This window comes from Tachypleus tridentatus, chromosome 10 (genome assembly GCF_004210375.1).
Source record: "Tachypleus tridentatus isolate NWPU-2018 chromosome 10, ASM421037v1, whole genome shotgun sequence".
NCBI lineage: Eukaryota > Metazoa > Arthropoda > Merostomata > Xiphosura > Limulidae > Tachypleus > Tachypleus tridentatus.
The window spans coordinates 85513758-85536207 of record NC_134834.1 but is presented as its reverse complement, the minus strand read 5'-3'; the positions used below and the strand labels follow the sequence as shown (position 1 = coordinate 85536207).

The 22450-nt window shown below is 34.2% G+C and overlaps 1 protein-coding gene across 8 annotated transcripts in view; it reads left to right on the top strand.

Annotated features, from left to right (window-relative positions):
- LOC143229781 (homeobox protein OTX2-like) overlaps positions 1 to 14586 on the top strand; it is a 91611-nt gene extending 77025 nt beyond the window's left edge. For all 8 annotated transcript variants that reach the window (XM_076462553.1, XM_076462549.1, XM_076462551.1 and 5 more), the window contains 2 exons: positions 9320 to 9483; positions 11522 to 14586. In XM_076462553.1, the coding sequence (XP_076318668.1) occupies positions 9320 to 9483; positions 11522 to 12130 (773 nt within the window). In that variant the 3' untranslated portion in view covers positions 12131 to 14586. The remainder of the gene's footprint in view (positions 1 to 9319; positions 9484 to 11521) is intronic.
- The last annotated feature ends 7864 nt before the right edge of the window (positions 14587 to 22450 follow it).

Genomic DNA, 22450 nt, shown 5'->3' with positions numbered 1-22450 from the left:
GAGTATGTAATACTGAAACAATTTTGGGTCTCATCACGTTGTAAAAGTACACGTTGCTTCGCCGACCTAATCTACTTGACAGCTGTGCATATTTAAAATAATCCTGCACCGTGGTTTCCATTACAAAAGACTCTGGTGTCATGTCCAAAGCATATCACTCCTCTCTACTTGCTTTAAATAACACTATGTAACACAAATTTTGTTCCTGGATAGTATGTGTTTTCTTAATTGTTTGTGTTGTAAAAGTACAGAAAATGGCCATTATTCCCTTCAAACTTTGCTTTTGTGACCTGTATAATGAAATTTAGAAATTATCCTATTTTCTATGTAAAAACGGGCAAATTTGCACATTTTCATTTACATAAGGTCTGAATAAAACAACATATGAATCAAGATTTATATGTATTTATACTTATGCTATAGAAAAATGAACAAAAATGTTTAGAAGTGAGTAGTTTTTCGAGATTTGCGACTGTAATGTAAATCACTTTCACGTATCAGTCCCCAAATATAGTCTTCCATCATGTTTTCGTTATACGCTCCCAAGTCATGAAAGCAAGTTTAAAGAGAAAAATAGGTCTTTACCATTTACTTTTAGGCATAAACAATTGGGAAACAACACTTTTTGCCCAGGAACAAGGAAAAGTAAACATTTTATTACATAGTATAATTCGCGTAGTGTATAATGACAACGGTATTTCTGGGTGACCCTTTTAATTATAAGCTTAATATACATTACTGTAGGAAAGATATACAGACATGTATATCTAAATGTTGGTTGCGCTGGTTTCGAATTTTTACCTTTTTTGTGACAGCAAGTATGAGTAGGCTGGAGGGTTCCTAATAAATAATTGGTAATGAGAACATTTAAACAGGTCGTAAAAAGGTTTAAAATTATTCTCCAAACAGAAAAACAAAACTTGTGTCACAAATGAAATACTTTAATGCGAACTAAATAAAAATCGATCCCAATAAATTAACAAAGCGTCAAACTTATACAAAGAAGTTGAAACCTCCATAAAATCCTGGCGTGGAGGGGGACACACCCCCGCACCTCTTATTCATGACAAGAACTACAACAAAAATCAATTTTATCTTAGAAGAAACCATAAATTATGAGATCACGAAAAACTAATTGATGAAAGAAACCTTTATTAGATTAAGGTTTTGTTTTTTATGATTTCTGAATTGGTTGAAATAGTAAAATTAAGTGGATTAATTTAACGTTTGTTTTTAAGCCAGCGTCTCAGTTGACCTTGTCTGGGTTTTAGCCTGAACTAGACATTATTAAGCAATAGGTTATTGACTTGCGTCTTACCTATCCTTGTCTTACTAAAAATGCAGTGAGAGTACAAGTGTAACACCAATCAATTCAAAACACACATATCTATAGAACACAATTCCATTATTTTTACAGTCAGGTTTGCTCAAACTACAAGTTCTTTCCACATATTTTTAACAGAAACGTTTTTTTTTTTTTTTTTGCGGTTTTAGTTGAGTTTTACAAAACATGGCGGCTTGGAGAACTAACAATAGGACGTCACAATTAATCTTTCACAACCTATATTAAGTCTGTGATTTTAATATTCCGATCGCACAGAAATACACAGGCGCTGGTGATCAGCATCATTTTAGTACGGAATAGCACGAATACTCGTCTACTTCTGCAGCTGCTTTAAGTATGTGACAGTTGCACAGGTATGCTGTATAAGTAACTTGCATACACATTGTTTCGCTTATTCAGGCGGGTATATTTCTTGATGATGTTACATATTGTTGCCTGAATCACGTTACGTGTGTTGCTACAGATCTTTGTATTCTTGGATTCTCACCTGTTAAAAGATACCGCGCTTTGTTTATCACGGTTAAGGAACGACTTGTTGCACGTCTCTTTCTGGATGGTCCTGGTGTCCCAAGATAACTCGTATTTCTTGGTCTTTCCAGTGCCACTGAGAATATCTCCGTATTGGAAATTCTGAATTCTCGACCTGAACACATCTTTATGACCTAAGTATGTATAACTTGTGCCGAAAATGGGAGTAAATGTTCAGTGGCATTATACAACCTATATAATACCAAATAATGTCTAAGTGTTGTTTTCGTACATCGTGTAAAACACGTTATGCACTTAAAATAGCTTTAAACGCAATTTTTTCAATTTAACGTTACATTAACCTCAGTTTTTTAAATTGAATTAATTACTTTGAAGCATTAAAGCACTAGTGATAGTTTTATCATTAAATTACTGCCTTCTGCTGGGACAGAGGTAAGTCTGTGGGTGTGTGTTTTTTCTTATAGCAAAACCACGTCAGGCTATCTACTAAGTCCACCAAGGAGAATCGAACCCCTGATTTTAGCGTTGTAAATCCTTACACTTACCGCTGTACTAGCGGGTGTGACATTGGTAAGTCTATGGACTTCAAACTCTAAAATCCAGCTTTCGATTCTTCGCAGTGGCCAAGTTCCATGTAGTTTTTTTTTAAACAAAGTAACATTAATAAAGTAGTAGTGAGAAATAAAATGCGTACATGCGTTTTTCGCTTGTAATGAAAGACTTAACAAAAATTATCACTTTTTTAAAACTTGTGCAAAACTTAACTTCCATTAGGGTTAACTAAATAAGATCAGCGCACTTTATTTTTAATTTTTTACACTTTAAATTAAGAATTGCTGACAATTATACGAGTTTCTGATAGCTTCATCTCGTAACTTATAAAAGTATTCGAACTTTTAAATCAATATTTATTCATTTTTTCTTTTCCATGGTCATTACACTAAAAAAACCACAAACCTTACGCGAACAGTAAATTTGTTTTAATATTTCTAACTAGGATGTACATGTAACTAGAGTAAGAGAAAAACAAAACAAAACAAAACGTTGTATCTTTAGATTTGATGAATATACATATATATAGAATATTAAGACTGATAGACGGTGTCTCTCCACCGCAATGTGGGTCCTATTTCTTCACTCACCTCCAAAACTTAGGGTACATTACATCTCTCACATTTTATCCTATACCCTGAGGATCCTTTCGATTAGTGCAACGTTTCTTTTATTTTTGTTTACATAAACCATATAGGTACAATATAATAAAATTGAAATTCAAAACTATGCTTCCGTTATAGCACTTAAATACTTTGGGGATATTCTATCTATATATACCTGCTTAGTCTCAGCATTTTGAGTCTCGAAAAAAGAAATGTTTTCTTAACCGACGGATCTAGGCTGAAACTTTTTCTAAATAAGGAAAGGTTGAGAACAAATAACTATAATTACTATATTTTTATACTTTCGTCTGCTTGTTTTATCTAAAAAAAAAACCAAAACCGACATAACTTGTATCAGGGTGAACATTTCGCAAATATTTTCCAGCCACTAAGGTACTGAGGAAACAAGTGGATTGTAACACTCAAACTTGTCGCTCTAAGCAATAACAAGAATCGAGAAGCTTTCGTGCGTGAAAATAACAAAACAAAAATTGAGCTTAAAAGATACAGCAGGCGGCAACGTTAGGAAAATATTGTTCCTATAGCGTGTGTGTTCAACCACAATTATAGCTTCTGGTTGGTTGAAAAATTGAAAAGAAACACACTAAGATGGGAATGACTTTCATCATGTCTATAGATTTGGTGCTAATAGTATCGGGCGAGGGATTTTGAGATTGTGGGTGTGCTATAAAGCGCTTACTATTCAATCACATAATTGATTGATTTGGTGGAACACCGAGTGTGATAGTAAGGAATAGAGCCGTGGCAACAACGGAACATCGTTTAGAGTTTCAAAGTTTTGTAAATATACATAATTCAACATCAGCAAATATATGAGAAAATTATTAAAATATCTCCAATATAGTGAATGACATTAAAATATGAAATCACGTTAGGAAATTAATTCCCTGTCTTCTTACTAGTCTATCAATTCAATAATATCAACAGCTATTCCCAGGCAACCCTTATATAGCTATGCATGCGCGAAACTATGAACAAGGTGTTTTGTTTCCAAAAATACAGTAGCTTAAGAATGGGCTTTCATATACTGATGTAATACAATAATACATCTCGACAGTAGTACAATAATACATTTCGACAGAAATTACTGATTACTACAAAATATACAAAACAGTGATATGTTTAACACTGAAGTAATTGCAAATGTTTACTAGTTCTGTTGTGACATGTTAATAATCTGGATCGACGATTAATTACCAAGTACACGAGGGCTATCTGTGCTAGCCGTCCCTAATTTAACAGTGTAAGACTAGAAGGAAAGCAGCTCGTCATCACCACCCACCGCCGCCGACTCTTGGGCGACTCTTTTACCAACGAATAGTGGGATGATCGTTACATTATAACGTCTTCACGGCTGAAAGGGCGAGTATGTTTGGTGTGATGGGAATTCAAACCTGCGACCCTCAGATTACTAGTCAAGTGCCTTAACCACCTGGCCTAATAGTTTGGATCGAGGATTAATTACTACGTATCTGTAAACCAAAGAGTTCAATGTGAATATTTCAGTTTATTATTATAGCCATGAGTGTATTAAAGAAAATCTATCTTTTTACTGAATTCAGTGAAACAACATCGACTGTAGAATGAATAAGACACTGGAAGCTGTTCATGTTTTAGACAAAATTTATTTACGCAAAATAAAGCAAGTCCAAATAATCAAGTAAACATACTGTTACAGTATAGAAAAATAACTTAGTATACAAGTCGTATAAAACAATTTTCAATGAGTCTCTTATAAAAATTTCCATATTTTGTAAAGAATCTTCAACACGTAGTGACGTAAACAGGTGTATTTCTAACTTACAACACGCGACTTACGTGTGAGTAAAGTTATTTTGACAGATCCGCAATGAACGTTGACAGAGGAATCTCAGTGGGTCAGCGATAAGTTGATAGACTTACGACGCGAAGATCCGGCGTTCGATTCCTTTGGTTGTACATGGCACAAATAGTTCATTATTTAGCTTTGTGATGAAAAATTTTCTATATGATTTTATTTTATTGACGAAATGCTACAATGTGCTTTAACTAATTTAAATTAATCGCATTTTGATAGAGTTTAGTGCTATACGTCTGATATAGGTATTAATAATTTCCAGTACAAAGTTACCTTTCTCCGCATTTATATAACTTCAACAACAACTTTTAATCGATTGTATATGTTGGTGTTAGATTAGAAACAATAAAATATGTTTGAGGGAAGTTAATGTCTCAGGATTTTAAACGGTTCGTATGTAAAATTGAAATAAAATATATATATATATATACAAATGAAATTTAATTTGGAAGTTTCGATAAATAGCTGGTTTCTCTGATAAATATTAAATATTGATGAATATCCGCTTATTCAGGCGTGTGTATATGTGTGTTTTCTTATAGCAAAGCAACATCGGGCTATCTGCTTTGTCTAACAAGGGGAATCGAATCTCTGAGTCTAGTATTGTAAATCCGAAGAATTACTGCTGTTCTATTAGGGGATACGTCTATTTAATAATATTTATGGAAAAATATGCGTATATAGTATAATGTTTAATGACTATTATAATGAGCCAGATGCGAGACCCGAGCGTGGTCCATTGGTTAGTGTACTCTACTGTGGAACTGAAGATCCATGGTTTACGTTCGGTCACCAGAACAACAAAACAGAATTCCTATCTTCACTATACAGCCGTGTGTGCCACACACAATTAGCAAATAAATCCAACTATTTAACTAGTGCAACTACAGAGTTGACAGAAGTTGTGTTAACTAGCTGGTTTGTCCCTAGTTACAAAATCCAAGAAATATATAAAAAAACAAAACATGTACGCCAAAACAATACTGTCATAGAATCATTCAGAGTATGGTTATGAATGTTTTATACAGGTATGTTCCACAAGTGATCAAAGTGTTATACAATCGTTCAGAGTTTGGCTGTGAATGTTTTATAGGTATGTTCCACAAATGATCAAACTATTATACAATCGTTCAGAATTTGGCTATGAATGTTTATAGATATGTTCCACAAGTGATCATGTTGTCATAGAATCATGCAGAGTTTGGTTATGAATGATTATAGGTATTTTCCACAAATGATCATACTCTCATAGAATCATTCAGAGTATGGTTATGAATATTTATAGGTATGTTCCACAAGTGATCAATGAGTGATGTCGAGAAAACCCACTTGTAGAGAAAAATATATATGTAAAAACGACTTGTTTGGGTTGAGAATTTTTTTTCGAACATCCAACACCGCCCTCTTTATTCCGACACTCAGTTACACAACCCCTTCCAAACATGTGGTCAGCTACCGGTCAGTTACCTCTTTCTTTCTTTGTGAACCTAACGATGACCGAAGAAGGCGGAAACGTTGTTCACTCCTCTACGTAAAAAAAAAAAAAATCTCAACCCAAACGAGCCGTTTTTACATATATATCATTCAGAGTATGGTTATGAATGTTTATAGGTATGTTCCACAAGTGATCATACTGTCATAGAATCATTCAGAATATGGTTATGAATGTTTATAGGTATGTTCCACAAGTGATCATATTGTCATAGAATCATTCAGAGTGTGATTATGATTGTTTATTGGTATTTTCCACAAGTGACCAAAGTGATTAACTTTGTTATTCACCACATACTATCATATATTTAAGATGCTCTTTCCTTCATAATCTTAAAAGACAGTTAAGGGCTATAATTAACAACCCTACTCCTTTATTTCTAAAGTTAAAATCACAATTAACAACCCTACTCCTTTATTTCTAAAGTTAAAAATCACAATTAACAACTCTACTCCTTTATTTCTAAAGTTAAAGGTCACAATTAACAACCCTACTCCTTTATTTCTAAAGTTAAAAATCACAATTAACAACCCTACTCCTTTATTTCTAAATTTAAAATCACAATTAACAACACTATTCATTTATTTCTAAAGTTAAAGGTCACAATTAATAACATTACTCCTTTATTTCTAAAGTTAAAGGTCACAATTAACAACCTTACTCCTTTATTCCTAAAGTTAAGGGTCACAATTAATAACACTACTTATTTATTCCTAGAGTTGAGTCACAATTAATAACACTACTTATTTATTCCTAGAGTTGAGAGTCACAATTAATAACTATACTCATTTATTCCTAGAGTTGAGAGTCACAATTAATAACTATACTCATTTATTCCTAAAGTTTAAAGTCACAATTAATAACTATACTCATTTACTCCTAGAGTTGAGTCACAATTAACGTTACTCCTTTATTCCTAGATTTCAGGACTAGAGTAGACAACAATCTTTCTTTAAATCATATTTTTTAAGGGAACAATTTGATAGTTACAGCATCATTATTAGTTTTAAATGGGAAGCACCGTTAACACTACTTTGTATTTATATTTAGGTTTTGAAGCACACGATAGAACTTTGATGTAGGAGCAAAATGGAAAGTATTTCAACTATGATTTTGACAGCTGTACTTTCTAAACATCTTCCCCTAACTTTTGTTTCTGTATGATAGAAATAGCTGATTCATTCATTTAAAAAGGCATTAATAGTAACGTCCATTTATATCTGTGAATTTGTTGACCATGAACTAAGCTGTCATGGATTGTTCATTTTTAACAACCCGATTATTCTTATATTTCTCTCTGGCGCCGTTCCCTGCCGAGTGGCGTGTTGATTTTGACTCGGTATTCACAGATAAGGAAAATCGTATTTCCTGCCACAATTAGTGACTATAATAAATAACTCCACCATGATTTTAATCTAATGTTATACTGTTATATTACCTAATTTTCAGGGTAAAAATTCTTTCATAAGTTTAACCAACCAGAAGCGTTCGTTTTATTAATAATATTCTTAAGTTTAGGATTTATATTGTGACATCACGTGATGGCTTCTCATTAGTATGACGTAAGTTGACGAAATTCGGCGCGAAGAGATATGTTTACAAAATTGAGATATTTCTTTAAAATGAAAAGTGCTGGTACTAGTATATTGTCAAGCATTGCTGCCAACTGAACTTTCAAGAAGGGCATCTAAAGTTTATAAATCCACATGCAGGAGACAGTATATGTTGGTTTGCTATAGTTACTATAAACCAAGGAAGCTATAATTGTGATAAATGTTTATTAATTTGGAAAATAAATATACTTCACCAGGAATGCTTATAGAATTTGAACATTACGAAATCATTTAACTTAAGCGGATTAAGACATTGTATAATTTCAGCTATGAAAAACTCGGGTGGCGAAATGGTGACACTAATATAGTGAATGTAGAACTTATCCATTCGAACTATAAACGTTATAAATATTTTAGTTACTTTTACAACTCGAGAAAACGTGATTTATAATGTTGTATGTTGTTCTTGGTTGGCAGGATTATTTCAATTCTTTGAATTTCGTATATTTACGTTAAAAAAAAGCAGTTTGCTTTGTCTTCATCATTTAGAACTTCGGCAGTTACGGATTTACTTTTCGATTATGATTATGTCTGTTTATAATTCTTTGAGGATCCTGGCATAAATTGACAAATATATAATTCATTTTATATAAAAGTAAAGCAGCAATTAAGGCTATAAAAACGTAAGGAAAGCAAGTCAAAATACTGATGGTTATCTAAGAATAATTAATTAAAACCACGTTCTCGATGTCAGTGTTTACGGCGCTGTGAAAGACCTTTCATGAAATACGTCAAGTTTCTTTGCAGATTATTTATATTCTAAGGATTAACTTTCATAATAGATAACATAATGATCTGCTTACCTCTGAAGTGAGAGGTGAGACAACGGAAAGCTGCAGAGATGGTCTGCTCGGACATCTGTGCCAGTAACTTCTCTAGTCTGATTATGACACGTAGCTGTGTGATATTAAGTATATTTGTATACGTACACAAACTTCTGGTGGACTTTTTTCATTTGGATTATTTTACTCGTTTTCTTATGTAAAGCGAAACGATCTACTCAAAGTAACGGAGATGAATGGTCAGAGAAAACATTATTAATGTGTCGATAGAATCTAATGTCTGGTCAGTGACTACGCTCTCGCTAAATGTGCATGATTAAAATATTTTACTTGTTAGAAAGCAACAAACTCTAGTGCATTATTATAGTAAGGAAGGTTGAACATTAAACTAAACACATTCGTTAACCCACGTGCATACGCTTTAACTCTTCCAAAAGTATACTCTAAATTTGCATAATGTATACACAAAGTAAATCGGCGGAAAATCAATTCCTTTCGGGTCGTCGTTTGAACTTTAAAACTTTCAGTTTGTTGTTTTAAGAGTAGTGCCTGGTATCTATATTGAGAATACTTTCGTTATTAGGGCCACCTACGCCTAGTCCTCGGAAACAACGCCGAGAAAGGACCACTTTCACTCGGGCACAGCTCGATGTATTGGAAGCCCTCTTCAGTAAAACTCGTTATCCCGATATTTTTATGAGAGAAGAAGTGGCTTTGAAAATCAACCTGCCAGAGTCCAGGGTTCAGGTAAGAATGGAACTTATTTAAACAGAAAATACATTAAAAGTATACGAACATTTCAAAGGTTACACTCCCAAAACGTCGGATTAAAATACAATAAAAGACTTTTATAAATAAATTGAATAAAAGCTACACACTTTCACCGCACTCTGAAGCCCGTCAATATCGTTCCTACACAAAGTTCCAGTGTGATAAATTTTGAAATATTAGGCTACTAACGACGTGTACGGAAGTCATGGAACATACTTGGTATGAAACCACGTCACGTTACATATAACGTATATGTAATTCATATAACTTCATATAACTTTGTTATACCTAATAGTTAAGCTATGTTGTAACTAAATGTTTTTTGCCAAACAGTATATCCCTCTCCTCATATAGTTGTCCAATTTTATCTCTCATTTGAAAGTTCAACTTCAACAGCAGTAATGGTTACAATGTATACTGCTGGCCAAAATCTTAAGACCAATGAGCATAAAGAAAAAATATGCATTTTGCGTTGTTAAACTCAACCACTTATTTGAGTAGAGCTTCGAAAGATGAAAATAAGAAAAGCGAAAATAAAAGTAAAAAAAAAACTGTTTTAGCAGTTAACAAGAAAATGTAAACACTGTGAAATAAGCCTAAATACTAACTGGCCAAATGTTTAAGACCATACTGAAACGAAGCATTAATCAGTAAATACGTAACGAAATTTAGTCATTTGTGTTCAAGCATTAGCGTTGTCAACATCTCCCACTGACATCTCCTGTGTTGTATTGGGTAAAAACTTGGCAAAGGCTAAAAGTTGACAAAGTTTGAACGTAGCAGAATTGTCGAACTGCAAAAGCAAAATCTCTCTTAACGTGCTATCGCTGGTGAGATTAAACGTAGTAAAACCGCTGTTGCAAATTTTTTAAAAGACCATGAGGGATACGGAACGAGAATTTCAAGTGGTCGGCCAAGAAAATTTCACCAGCGTTGAGCAGGAGGATTCGACGGGTTGTCCGGCAAGACACCAGCCAATCGTTGAACAAGATTAAGGCTCTTATGGATGCAGAATGCAGTTCAAGAACAATATGACGGCATCTACGAGAGAAAGACTTTAAAAACTGTAAACGTCCTCAAAGGCCACGCCTCCTTCCACACCACGAAACAGCTCGGCTAAACTTTGCTGAGAACATGGGTCAAAGAAAAGTGGAAGAGGGATTTTTCTCTGAGAAAAAATTTAACCTGAATGGTCCAAATGGCTTCCAACATTACTGGCACGATAAGGATATCCCACCGGAGACATTTTCTACACGACACAGTGGAGAAGGTTCCATCATGATCTTCGGTGCTTTCTCCTTCCATAGAACAATGGAGCTTCAGGTTATAAGGGACGTCAAACAGCGGCTGGCTACATTAGCATGTTGGAGAGAGCATTCTTATTGACTGAAGGCCCTCGCTTGTGTGGAAATGACTGGGTCTTTCAGCAGGACAACGCTGCAATCTACAATGCCCGCCGAACAAAGGACTTTTTCATGGCGACTAACGTGATTCATTTGGACCATCCAGCGTGTTCGCCCGAACTGAACCCCATTTAAAATGTTTGAAGGTGGATGGCAAGGGAAGTCTATAGAAACGGACGTCAATTACAAACAGTGCATGATCTTCGTGAAGCCATCTTCACGGCCGTGCATTTCACTACTGAGACCTCTTATTTGGGCATTTCCTACCCTATTTAGAACTTCTTTTTGGTATGGTCTTAAACTTTTGACCGACTAGTATTTAGGCTAATTTCGTAACGTTCACATTTTTCCTATTAAATGCTGAAAAAGTTTTTTATTTTCATTTTCCCTTTTCTTATTTTCATCTTTGAAGCTCTACTCGAATAAGTGGTTGAGTCTAACAACGCAAAATGCATATTTTTCTTTATGTTCATTGGCCTTAAGATTTTGGCCAACAGCTTATATTAAGTAATTGATATTGAAGTACGTTCTGAAATAAAAACTTAGGTAGTGTTCTATATGATGCGATTTTATGTATTTTTTTATGTAAAATACTTTTCCCTGTAATTCAGGTGTGGTTTAAAAATCGTCGGGCCAAATGTCGCCAACAGCAACAGCAACATAATGGAGGCTCAGCCTCCAAAAGTGTTCGACCCAAAAAACGTAAAAGCCCGCAACCAGCCAGTTCACCATCAACCACTCGTGATCCGGTATACAAACATCGAAGCCTATCTCAACCATCTCCGAGCACAACCCCAATAGTGTCGACAAACAACACTAGCGCCATCTGGAGCCCTGCAATAACCCCAGTGTCGGACTTTATGAACAGTAGTAGCTGCATGCAAAGGCCCTCTTACCAGATGACAAATCTGAATAATACTCCTTCTGCACCTAGTTGCTACAACACACAGGCTTACGGACCAACATCCTATTATGGAAACATGAGCATGGACTATCTACCACCACCTATACATCACACACAGATAAGCATGACCAACATGGCTTCATTGAATCAGATGAATGGCCCAACTATGACGTCCCCGATGAATCCTGTCGGACTCCAACCTACATCATCCTTGACACCACGAGCGCCCTCCACAAATGGAGGGATCTCGCCAAGTGACTGTTTCGAATACGGAACCGACAAATCAGCCCCAACTTGGAAATTTCAAGTACTGTGACGTAGTACGATCAGAACAAGCAAGAATTCTGGCACACCGTTGAATATAGTTATTTAGACGTTGTACATCATCATCATCTGATATTAGACTTACGTTAAAGATATCAGAGATTTGCTCTTTATCTTAAGTCATCAAATACATTTATGATCTGAGGAAGCATAAACAGGTGTCGAATTTCTGGTTTCTTTTTCCATCAGCAGATGCCCTCACAATACGATAAAAATTATAACCAATGCTCTATTGGCTCCTTCGCCCACTAATAAATGTTTTTTTTTTTTTTTAAACTGGAAAATATAGTTTCTAAAATGACCAACTTTAGTTTTTCCTTTGTGATCTGAAACAAAAAAAGTGTTATATATTTAAATATTTTATTAACAGTATTTCATGGATGGTTCCCCGTCTTTTGCTCAATACGAATGTGTCATCAGCAGGATGGAAGTAAATACTGTTACCAAAACACCAGTTCTGAGAATTATACTATTTTTTAGCAAGAATACAGATAAGTGAATACGAAATTAAAAAGTGTAATGTAAAAAAAATGAAATGAAACAACAAAAGTGGAAACGTAAAACATCAAATTTATTGGATTAAAGAAAAATCCTATTCATTGCTAAAATGTCGCCTTTTTAATCAACGTGAGTTCGGAACATTTCATATTAAAATATCTAAACTGTTTTCCATTATCAAGCTGTGTAGTTTATATATATATATATTTGCTTATGTTTGTGTGCTTGTTTATGTGATAAGTCTTGGCTTGGCTCTAATGAGATAATAGAAAGAAAAACAAACTTCGTTAAATGAAATAATCATTTGTGTCAAAATACAAAATGTTTGTTGTTTTATTAAGGTTAGTCACTTTTACTTTGTAGGAGAAAAGACACGACATTAACGATGCGAAATAAAAGTTTTAGAATTAGTCGTTTCTTACATATTTTCACAAGTGCCAAAAAAAAAAGTCAAACCTCATAATACATCATAGATTACTTTTAAAATTAAGCCTCATAATACAACATAAATCACTTTAAAGATTAAGCTTTGAAATACAATATTGAACATTTTAAATGTTAAGTCTCATAATACAACATAGATTACTTTAAAGGTTATGTCTTGTAATACAACATTAAACATTTTAAAGATTAAGCTTTGTAATACAATATAGGACATTTTATTCGGATTAGATATACAACATTCACGCCAATCTCCTTGCAAAAATGTTTTCAGTACAGATTTCAAGTAAACAGTGACATAATACATTTTCCATTACTAGTGAAACATTTTGGAGGCTTAAGTGTTGTAAAAATGTCCCTTCTATTATATAAGCTTAGGATAATAGTGTGTTTTATTTATAATTTTGAAGGAAAACTGAAATATATTAGTTTTCTCTAATATTATCAAAAGATGTACATTTTCATTTTATCGTATATTTTATGTAAATACACGGATGTAAAATTTAGTGGGCATGTTGAAATTGTGTTTATTTTCCTTTGAAATTATTTAGAAGCATATTGTTACAAAAGTGGTGTACTGTAGTATTATTAGTCGACTTCGATACGACTGTCTAGCACATTATAACAAATATTCACTGTTCAATGCGGTTCATGAAGGTTCTGTTTAAATGTCGAAGTGTGTTCGTAGCGCTATCTCTCGAATGCTTTAACAAACAATAATTTTCATTTTATTTTATCGCTAAATAGCATATTAAAAAGTCATTGACGACTCTTTACATTAATATTCATAGGACTATAATGTGGAAAATATTAACCAATAAGAGTGAAAATTGTGGATGAGGATTGCGAAGCTTTAAGTAAAACACACATTATTTATTAACAGCTTTAATATGCAAGTGTAAAAGTATATTTGATTAGCTGTATTGATTGTCATGTTGATTTCGGGTTTCGATCTAAATTACACAGCTTATTTTTTTATGGAGTTTAAAATCAAATACGGATTATTTCTTCAGTTTCATTTTAGCGACTTTGAGAGCGTTCTTTTGAAATAAAGAAGCATTTACATAAAATAATTAAACCTACTGTTAAATGACTATAAAAAACAAAATCTGATTTAAGGGCTAACTTCTAATTTACCATTAATTTACCTCAACAGGTAGACGTCATTTCCAAATAGTTCAACATCACTGTATGTTGACAGTATGAATGTCGCTGAAAACGACAAGTTCGACTTTGTAACGATGGTGTTAATATTTCTACGTTCTTTGCCTGTACGTGTTGTTCATTATATCTATGTTAACTTTTCAAGAGTATTCTCGATCAGTCGATCGGTAGGACTAGAACCATTGTACATACATGTATATTTCGCCAAACTAACTGTATTGAGTTATACAGCCAACAGTATAAGAAGTTCATTCTTGTATTAAATATTTCCTTTTGTTGTATAACATAAACAGTTATTCCAATAGACGTGAAAATAAAATGTATTTGGAACTGAATAGTGATAAATTATTTTCCTTTCTTCTATATCAATTTATTATACCGATTCTGTTAAGCAGTGTATTAATTACTTTTATTGCACGTTTTTAAAATAAATCATGTTATTCAAACATGTTTATAAGAGTTAATACCGCGTGTTCAAAATAGATTTAACTACACTTTTTTTTTCTTCTGAAAATTTCGAAGCTACCCTAGAATTCAGATGTAATCATCTACATATTAGAAATAATATTCAGATGGAAACTGTTTTAAATCATAATAAGTACCAAAAAAAAGTTATATTTCCATAGATGAAAAATTGTGTTTTCTTAACTTTATGTGCCTGAAAAACCCTCAGTAATGTAAACTATTTGTCCACAGTGTGGAAGAACCATTAAGGCTGGTATTAACTTGAAGTTACAAAGAAGACCGAGAATAAACATTAGGACTAAATTTCTACAGGGTGGCCCCCTAAGTTCCTACCCATCCATATATCTTATGTATCCAGTGTCTCTATGTGCTGTCTCTCATTCTCGCTGAATAATATTATGCGACGTACTTGTCACAATACGCTCTTTAAGTGTAAATGGGCTTACCTTGGCCATATTTCTTTGAAAAAAAAGAAACAAATTTATAATACATGCGTAATTGAATATAACATATTGATGGGTAGGGATTTACGGGCCACCCTGTATAATCCCCTAAATTAGGCCAGGATTTCCACATTGTTCATCTTGAAGCTGTTATTTTAAATATACCATGTACCTCTAGAGCCAGTTAATCTCTTTATATGACTTGATAAAAAATATCTCCATAAACTTCAATAGGATTTCCTTCTCTTTTTTTTTTTATTTTCAAAATTCCGATCACACCGTCAAGTGTAAACTTCATTTAATTTACAAGTACCATTATGCTTCAGCGCACTGGTGGCTCAATGATAAGGTTGTGGGCTTATAACATAAATTATATTCAGATTTCTGCATCCTAGTGGCACAGCGATATGTCTGCGGACTTGGGACGCGAGAAATCTTTGGTGAGCAGAGTATATTGTGTAGCTTTGTGTTTAACTTCAGCCTCCTGATGGCTCAACATTAAGTTTAAGGTTTTATAATACTAGTAATACATCAGCCTTCTGATGGTTCAGAGATAAGCTCGAGGGCTTATAACTTTGGTAATCCTTTGGTCTCTTGGTAGCTCAGTGATAAGCAAGAGTGTTCATAACACTAGAAATCAGGCTATGGAAGAAATATCTAAAATGCAATCAATTACGCTGATAGTAATTTGTACTTTAGAGAAAAAATAAAACTATACGTGATAACATGGAAACTGATCATTTTATATTAGAACACCACCTACATTCCAGTTATAATTACTGGCAATCTTTTTTTATATAATGCAACGTACTGTGTATCAACACCAGTATTTTTATGCTTTATCAAACGTTAGATATTGATCGTTATAATCATTCTAATACACAATGATTAAAACCAAGCCAACATTTTTATAAAAATCACATAAAATACCACTGTTCCGTAAGTCATCAAAAGTGAATAGAATTCAGATTTTTCAAACAGTGGCTAGAAACCGATCTGGCCAGGTGGGTTAAGGTGCTCGGCTCGTAATCCCCGTCGCATCAAACGTGCTCGCCCTTTCAGCCGTGGGAGCGTTATTATGTGTACGGTCAATCACACTATTCATTGGTAAAAGAGTAGCCCAAGATTGAGTAATTATGACTAGCTTTAGTCTTACACTGCGAAATTAGGGACGGCTAGCGCAGACAGCTCTCGTGTAGCTTTGCGCAAAATTCAAAAACAAACCTTAGAAACCGATCTCGTAACCATTTTGTGCTCGTTATAGCTTTCATATTATATATTAAATTAGTTAGCGCAGCTTCATAAATTGTGCATATTAGTATTAAGCATTACAAGGATTTCATACACAAAATATCACATTTTTTATTAAGTTTTAAGAATTCTTAAGTAATGTTTTTCTCATGCCTTTTTACTTTTCTGAATTTAACTATGCAACAAGCAAAGTACTTTTAATTTTATGATTGAAAATACTTTTATGCATCAGAAAATTTTCAAACTTCGCATGCGAAATTTTTTATAACCTACAGATAATTATCAAACATATTTTAAAGGAAAACTATATATTTTATGTTATTTTTACTGTCAAATCGCTGTATAGGTTTGGGCGATTTAACAGACCTCATAACCTCCTTAAAACAAATTAAAAAAATATAGATTATTCTTTTTCGTTCTAAAAACATGATATATTATAATATGAAAACACAAATATTTAGTTTAAAAAGCTTAAATCTCATAACATTACACATCTTTATTATCTTTATAACATTACAGAAGTTACAATGAAGTGGCGAACGTTCACTCATGTTACCGTTTCCAAGATTGTGAAGCTATCCTTAGCCAGGTCATCCGTGTTGGTTGTGTTTTAGTGGACAATTAAGTTCTAAAACACAATCGCGTTTCATTTATAATTCATTAAATATGTATATACATCATTGTTATTTACAAAAAAGTTCTTACACTTGTTTTTCCTAAAATATAGAACAGTAAATACACAATTATAGCAAAAAAGTATCTCTTTTAGTTAAGAACTTTATAGTTATTTGCTGCTTGCCGTAGGTTGATAAAGGTTTTCAAATTTAACACGTGGAGGAAATGAAAGGAAATATTTTTTTTAAAATATTTTATACACATACATTTTGAAATAAAAAATGATAAATTATTACATCATTAACAGAAAATCCCACTATAATTTATCAAGTTTAATAACGAAGCTGTAGCTGGGTCTAAAAAATATGAAATTTTGTGTTATTTGTTTATTTTTTTCAAATTTGCATAAAGCTACGCTAGCCATTCCTAATTTAGCGTCTTCCAGTGATTCAGTGGTATGTCTGCGGGCTTACAACGCTAAAAACAGGGTTTCGATACTTGGGTGGGGCAGAGCACAAATAGCCCATTGTGTAGCTTTGTGATTAATTCAAAACAACAACCTAATTTAGCAGTGAAGGCAGCTAGCCATCACCACCCACCGCCAGCTCTTGGGATACTCTTCTACAAACCAACAATGGGATTAACCGACACTTTATAACTCCCTCACGCCTGAAGGGACAAGCGTGTTTGGTGTGAGGGGTTTTGAACCCATGACCCTCAGATTAGGAGTCGAGCGCCCAAACCCACCTGGCCATGCTGGGCCTTATGAAGTCTCAAGCACACTATCCTACATTACCGCTTGTAATTTAGCATAAAAAGAGAGTTTGTTGCGCAATTACTTCGAAGAAGTAACCACGAGGGAGACATTTTGAGCTTTCTGTTGGATATAAAACATCATTTGACGAAGTAAACGTACGTAAGCAGGTATTTTCAAAAATTGAAGAGGTGGGTGCAGCCATCTTGGTTGATTCAATAAATATATTAATATTTCAGAAAACAGAAAAGATGGAAGGTTCTTATTTTACGTTATAGCATGTCAGTTTGAGTATCTAATTCGTAAGAGACTATGGACTTTGTATTTGGATATCACAAGTATCTCATCTGAACCAATCATGATGTTCTAAAAACACATAGGTCCAAGAAGTCTTGATAAAAATGAAACAGAAACCCTATAACTCGAGCTCTTTCGAAAGGAGGACATTTCTTCTTCAGGGGCAAACTGGGAGTGGTGCTGTGATTGAACGAGTAATATGTATAGAGAGTGTTTAGTCACATGTTCAATCACAGCACCACTCCCAGTTTGCCCCTGAAGAAGAAATGTCCGACTTTCGAAAGCGCTTGGGTTATTTCAGTTGAACCAACGGCATTCAAGATACAACATGACACAAAAAATCGATGTTAAGGATTTTTTTCAAATATTTACTTTTAATATAAGAAATTAACTAATGTATAATAGTAAAAGTTGGATTATAATCCATAATTTGTTTGTTTTATTTGTATTTTGAATTTCGCGCAAAGCTACTCGAGGGCTATCTGCGCTAGCCGTCCGTAATTTAGCAGTGGGCTACTCTTGCACCAACGAATAGTGGCGAGCATGTTGGAAGCGACCGGGATTCGAATCCGCTACCTTCGGATTATGAGTCGAACGCCTTAACACGCTGGGGCGTGCTGGGCCCCTACAATTTAATACCATACTTATTGGCATATATTTATAAAATAGTAGTTCAATAAAATTCTTAATACCCAATTACGTGACCTTTGACCTATGACTGACCCGTGTATGTAGGGTTCAGGTCCGAGATCTTCTAACGGAGTAGAAGACATTTTTTATCAGTTCTGATAACTGGAACATTAGAGCAATATTAAGATTCTGACTTGATCAACCGTGTGAAAGCTAAACTGCGCAGCTTTCTTTGCTGGTTTTCATTGACTTTCCTTTTTATAACATAAACTAAAACTAAAACTTAAAATCACCGTTAGCATCTTGCTAAATAATATCTCCTGCGTGAGATTCGCCAGTAAAACTAAACTTGTAAGCCATGCCCACGTTATCTGAAACAACCAATCGATGTTGAAGCTAGATGAAGTTTACCCGGCGAATCATCATAGAAAAATATCATTTCCCAGGATACAATACAGACATCTCTAAATGAATGCCCAGCAATCTTGGATTGTCTTCATGTAAAACTTCCACTTCACTTTTGCTTTAGTTTTAGCTCTCTGTAACGCTGTTAAACGCGTCTCAATCACTTTTGTGTCAATTTGTGTTATCAAAAAGTTTGATAACTATGTCTCTGTTTTATTGATTTTAAACTTTATCAGAAAAATAACATGTTCTTAAATCGATATTAATTTTTAAATTTATGTCACTCATTAATCAAGGTCCTGTGAAGGCACCAATATCAGCTGAACAAATAGACGTTGTTTTTGGTGTGCTGAACATCACAATGTTGTGTATTGTACAGTATGTGACAGCACTGTGAAAGCATTTATACACAAATACACTGAATTTTATCTTTATTTTTTAAGATAAATGAGGTTTTTATAATTGTTTTCATTCCTACGCCAAGGAAAAATAAAATTGTTATAGTATTCATGAAGTTAGAAATATAACTGCTACAATATTTATAAGGTGAGAAAAAATAGTGTCATTACGTTCCCTATTGATTTATACATTAGAGAAAATGACTTCATTAAATTTTACATAGATTTCTAATGTATGAAAAACAATGTCGTAACATTTTATCTGTACAACGATAAAAACAAATGCTATCTTGTAAGTGAAAAGTAAAAGGTAAAAGATAATGAAGCGAAGAAGAAAGGAGATATTTTGTAATTATTTAAGAGATAAACTTGACTTTATTACGAGTTAGTCACTAGAGACTGATAATCCAAATTTTTAGTGTATATTTATGAGGTAGGTGATTACGTATAAAAGGGTAAGTAAATTCGTAACTCCAGTTCAGTAAAAACATTATAGGGAAAATGAGAGATACTTTTCTATTATAAGACGTTTTTATTAAACATATTTTCGTTTTAGTGAAGTAATTGTTTGGTTTTGGAATTTCGCGCAAAGCTACTCGAGGGCTATCTACGCTAGCCGTCCCTAATTTAGCAGTGTAAAACTAGAGGGAAGGCAGCTAGTCATCACCACCCATCGCCGACTCTTGGGGTACTCTTTTACCAATGAATAGTGGGACTGACCGTCATATTGTAACGTCCCTACGGCTAAAAGAGCGAGCACGTTTGGTGCAAAGGGGATTCGAACCCGCGACCCTCAGATTACGAGTTGAACGCCTTAGCCCACCTGGCCATGCTGAGCCCTAGTGACGTAAAATCAAATCAAATGAACTGTACAAAAATATCTCGAAAAAATTATTATCTTAGCCAATAAAAAACATAATGTTGATACACTTTATAATTCGAAAGGCAAACAAATATGAAGAATAATTGTGTAAAATGAACCTCGTATTAAACAGAACAAAAATTGGTGGAGAAGGAAAAGCCGATATTATGATGTAATTGGTTCACCCAAAATGCTAAAGGGTGAAACAAAGATTTTAAAACCCAGTTACGTACCCCGCGTTGCTCTGGGAAAAACGACAACGTAAAGTTAATGAGTACAAAACCATATTTATTTCAAAACATTTATTTTCTTAAACACAAAAACATAACAGGTACTTACACAAACATTAATACTGAAAATGAAATAACTACATCAAAGAGCCTCTTTGTAACCAGTGTTCCTGGTTTTACTTTATGATGCAAAGTAATGTAAGTGTTTTTCATTGCTTACACAAAAGCATCAAACATTAAGCTGTTTACGAGAAAAACAAAGAGTTTTCAAATTTAGTCCAACCACCTTTACAAATTGTCCTTGAGCTGAGTTAAATAAGAAATTGAAGTCTCTTGAAGGCATGAAAATGACTATGTTTTTGCCACTCATTGATGTGCAAGTTGTATCTTGTCTTTCCAAAGACACCATGTAGTAAACAACCTTATCAATTCATCAGTTTTGAGTTTAAACATCCTGTAAATGATATCATGTCTCGCCGTTGGCTTTGGTATGATGAAGCTCAACTTGAAACTCTTTCCATTTTGGATTACAAGTGAAGGTGACGAAGAGATCGAGTCTGTCATAGGTCATCGTATCTTGAGTGCTCTCTTGCATGCATCTTGGTCCACCTGTGAAGTATGAAGGCAAAATAGCCAATCTTTCCACATTCATGGCGTCTGAACCTCTATTGGCATTGAGAGCATCCCTGAGATAAACATACAGGGGGCGTTTGTAATTGAGTTGAATGCAACGAAGGTGCTCACAATCAGTATTGTGTACTCATCCATAACATACCAGTGAAAAAAGTTAGTGCACCTCAACATGTGGTTTCCTTCTTCTCTGTCCATGATCACGAAGTAACAGAAATCCTTGGAGGAGACAGCTTTGTCAGGATAAGCTTGGCCTGTCGCTTTGATAATTTTAGGAATCTGGAAGTGGTACCCATCTTCAGGATAGTAGAATATTGTAAGGCATTATGGGCTCTATTTGTCTCAGGAATCTATTTGATGGTGTTTTCTTGGTATCGATGAACAATGTATCTCTTACTATGATATTCACCTACTATAAGAACAATGACTTTATCACAGGTTGGAACATTAAATCTCCATGCATTTTTCCCCTCAAGGGACCTTGTCTGCACTCATTACATTCTCGTAACTATTGGAGTTGACTTGTTGAGCTGAATGTCTAAACTTCTGATTAATGAATTGTGTTAATGGAACATTCCTTTGATGGAAAGGGCAATATCTAGTTAAACACCACGAACATTGGTATATCGCTGATTGTCTTCAAGGCCAAGTCGATCATTAAATCGGATCCATTCAGCCACTGCCTGACGAAGAGCCCAAGTTTGTCCAGATTTACTTCCTGAGAGATGAAGGTTAGCAACGCAATCAGCAATATACCAATGAAAAAGTCAAGCTTAGCTTTGTGTAGACCCACCATGAGCTATTTAAATCCTTAGCATCTGGTTAAAAATCTGAGTTAAATCTCTTTCCTGCCAATCAGGATATACAATTTTTGTTTTCGAACGACTTTTTTTGGTGCATCACGGGAGATAGTGGAGTCAGGATTTATGCTCAGGATTGGTCTACACAAAGCTAAGCTTGACTTTTCCATTACTACAGCACATACCCTCGGATTCTTCTTTCCATTTTTTAGTATCACATTCTTGGCAAGTAATTGACAAAAAGTTTACTGACACCCTGGATTGGTAGTCAATCTCAGGCTGGAAACGTAAAGCAGCTCTGATCCAGTCAAGGTTATTTCTTCTTGTTCATCCAGCAGCAACATGTTGATCTTGCCTCTGGAGCTTTGTTATAGTGTTTAATTGTCTTAGGTTACTGCAGTGGAACTTCGGTCTCAGACATGTTGAGAC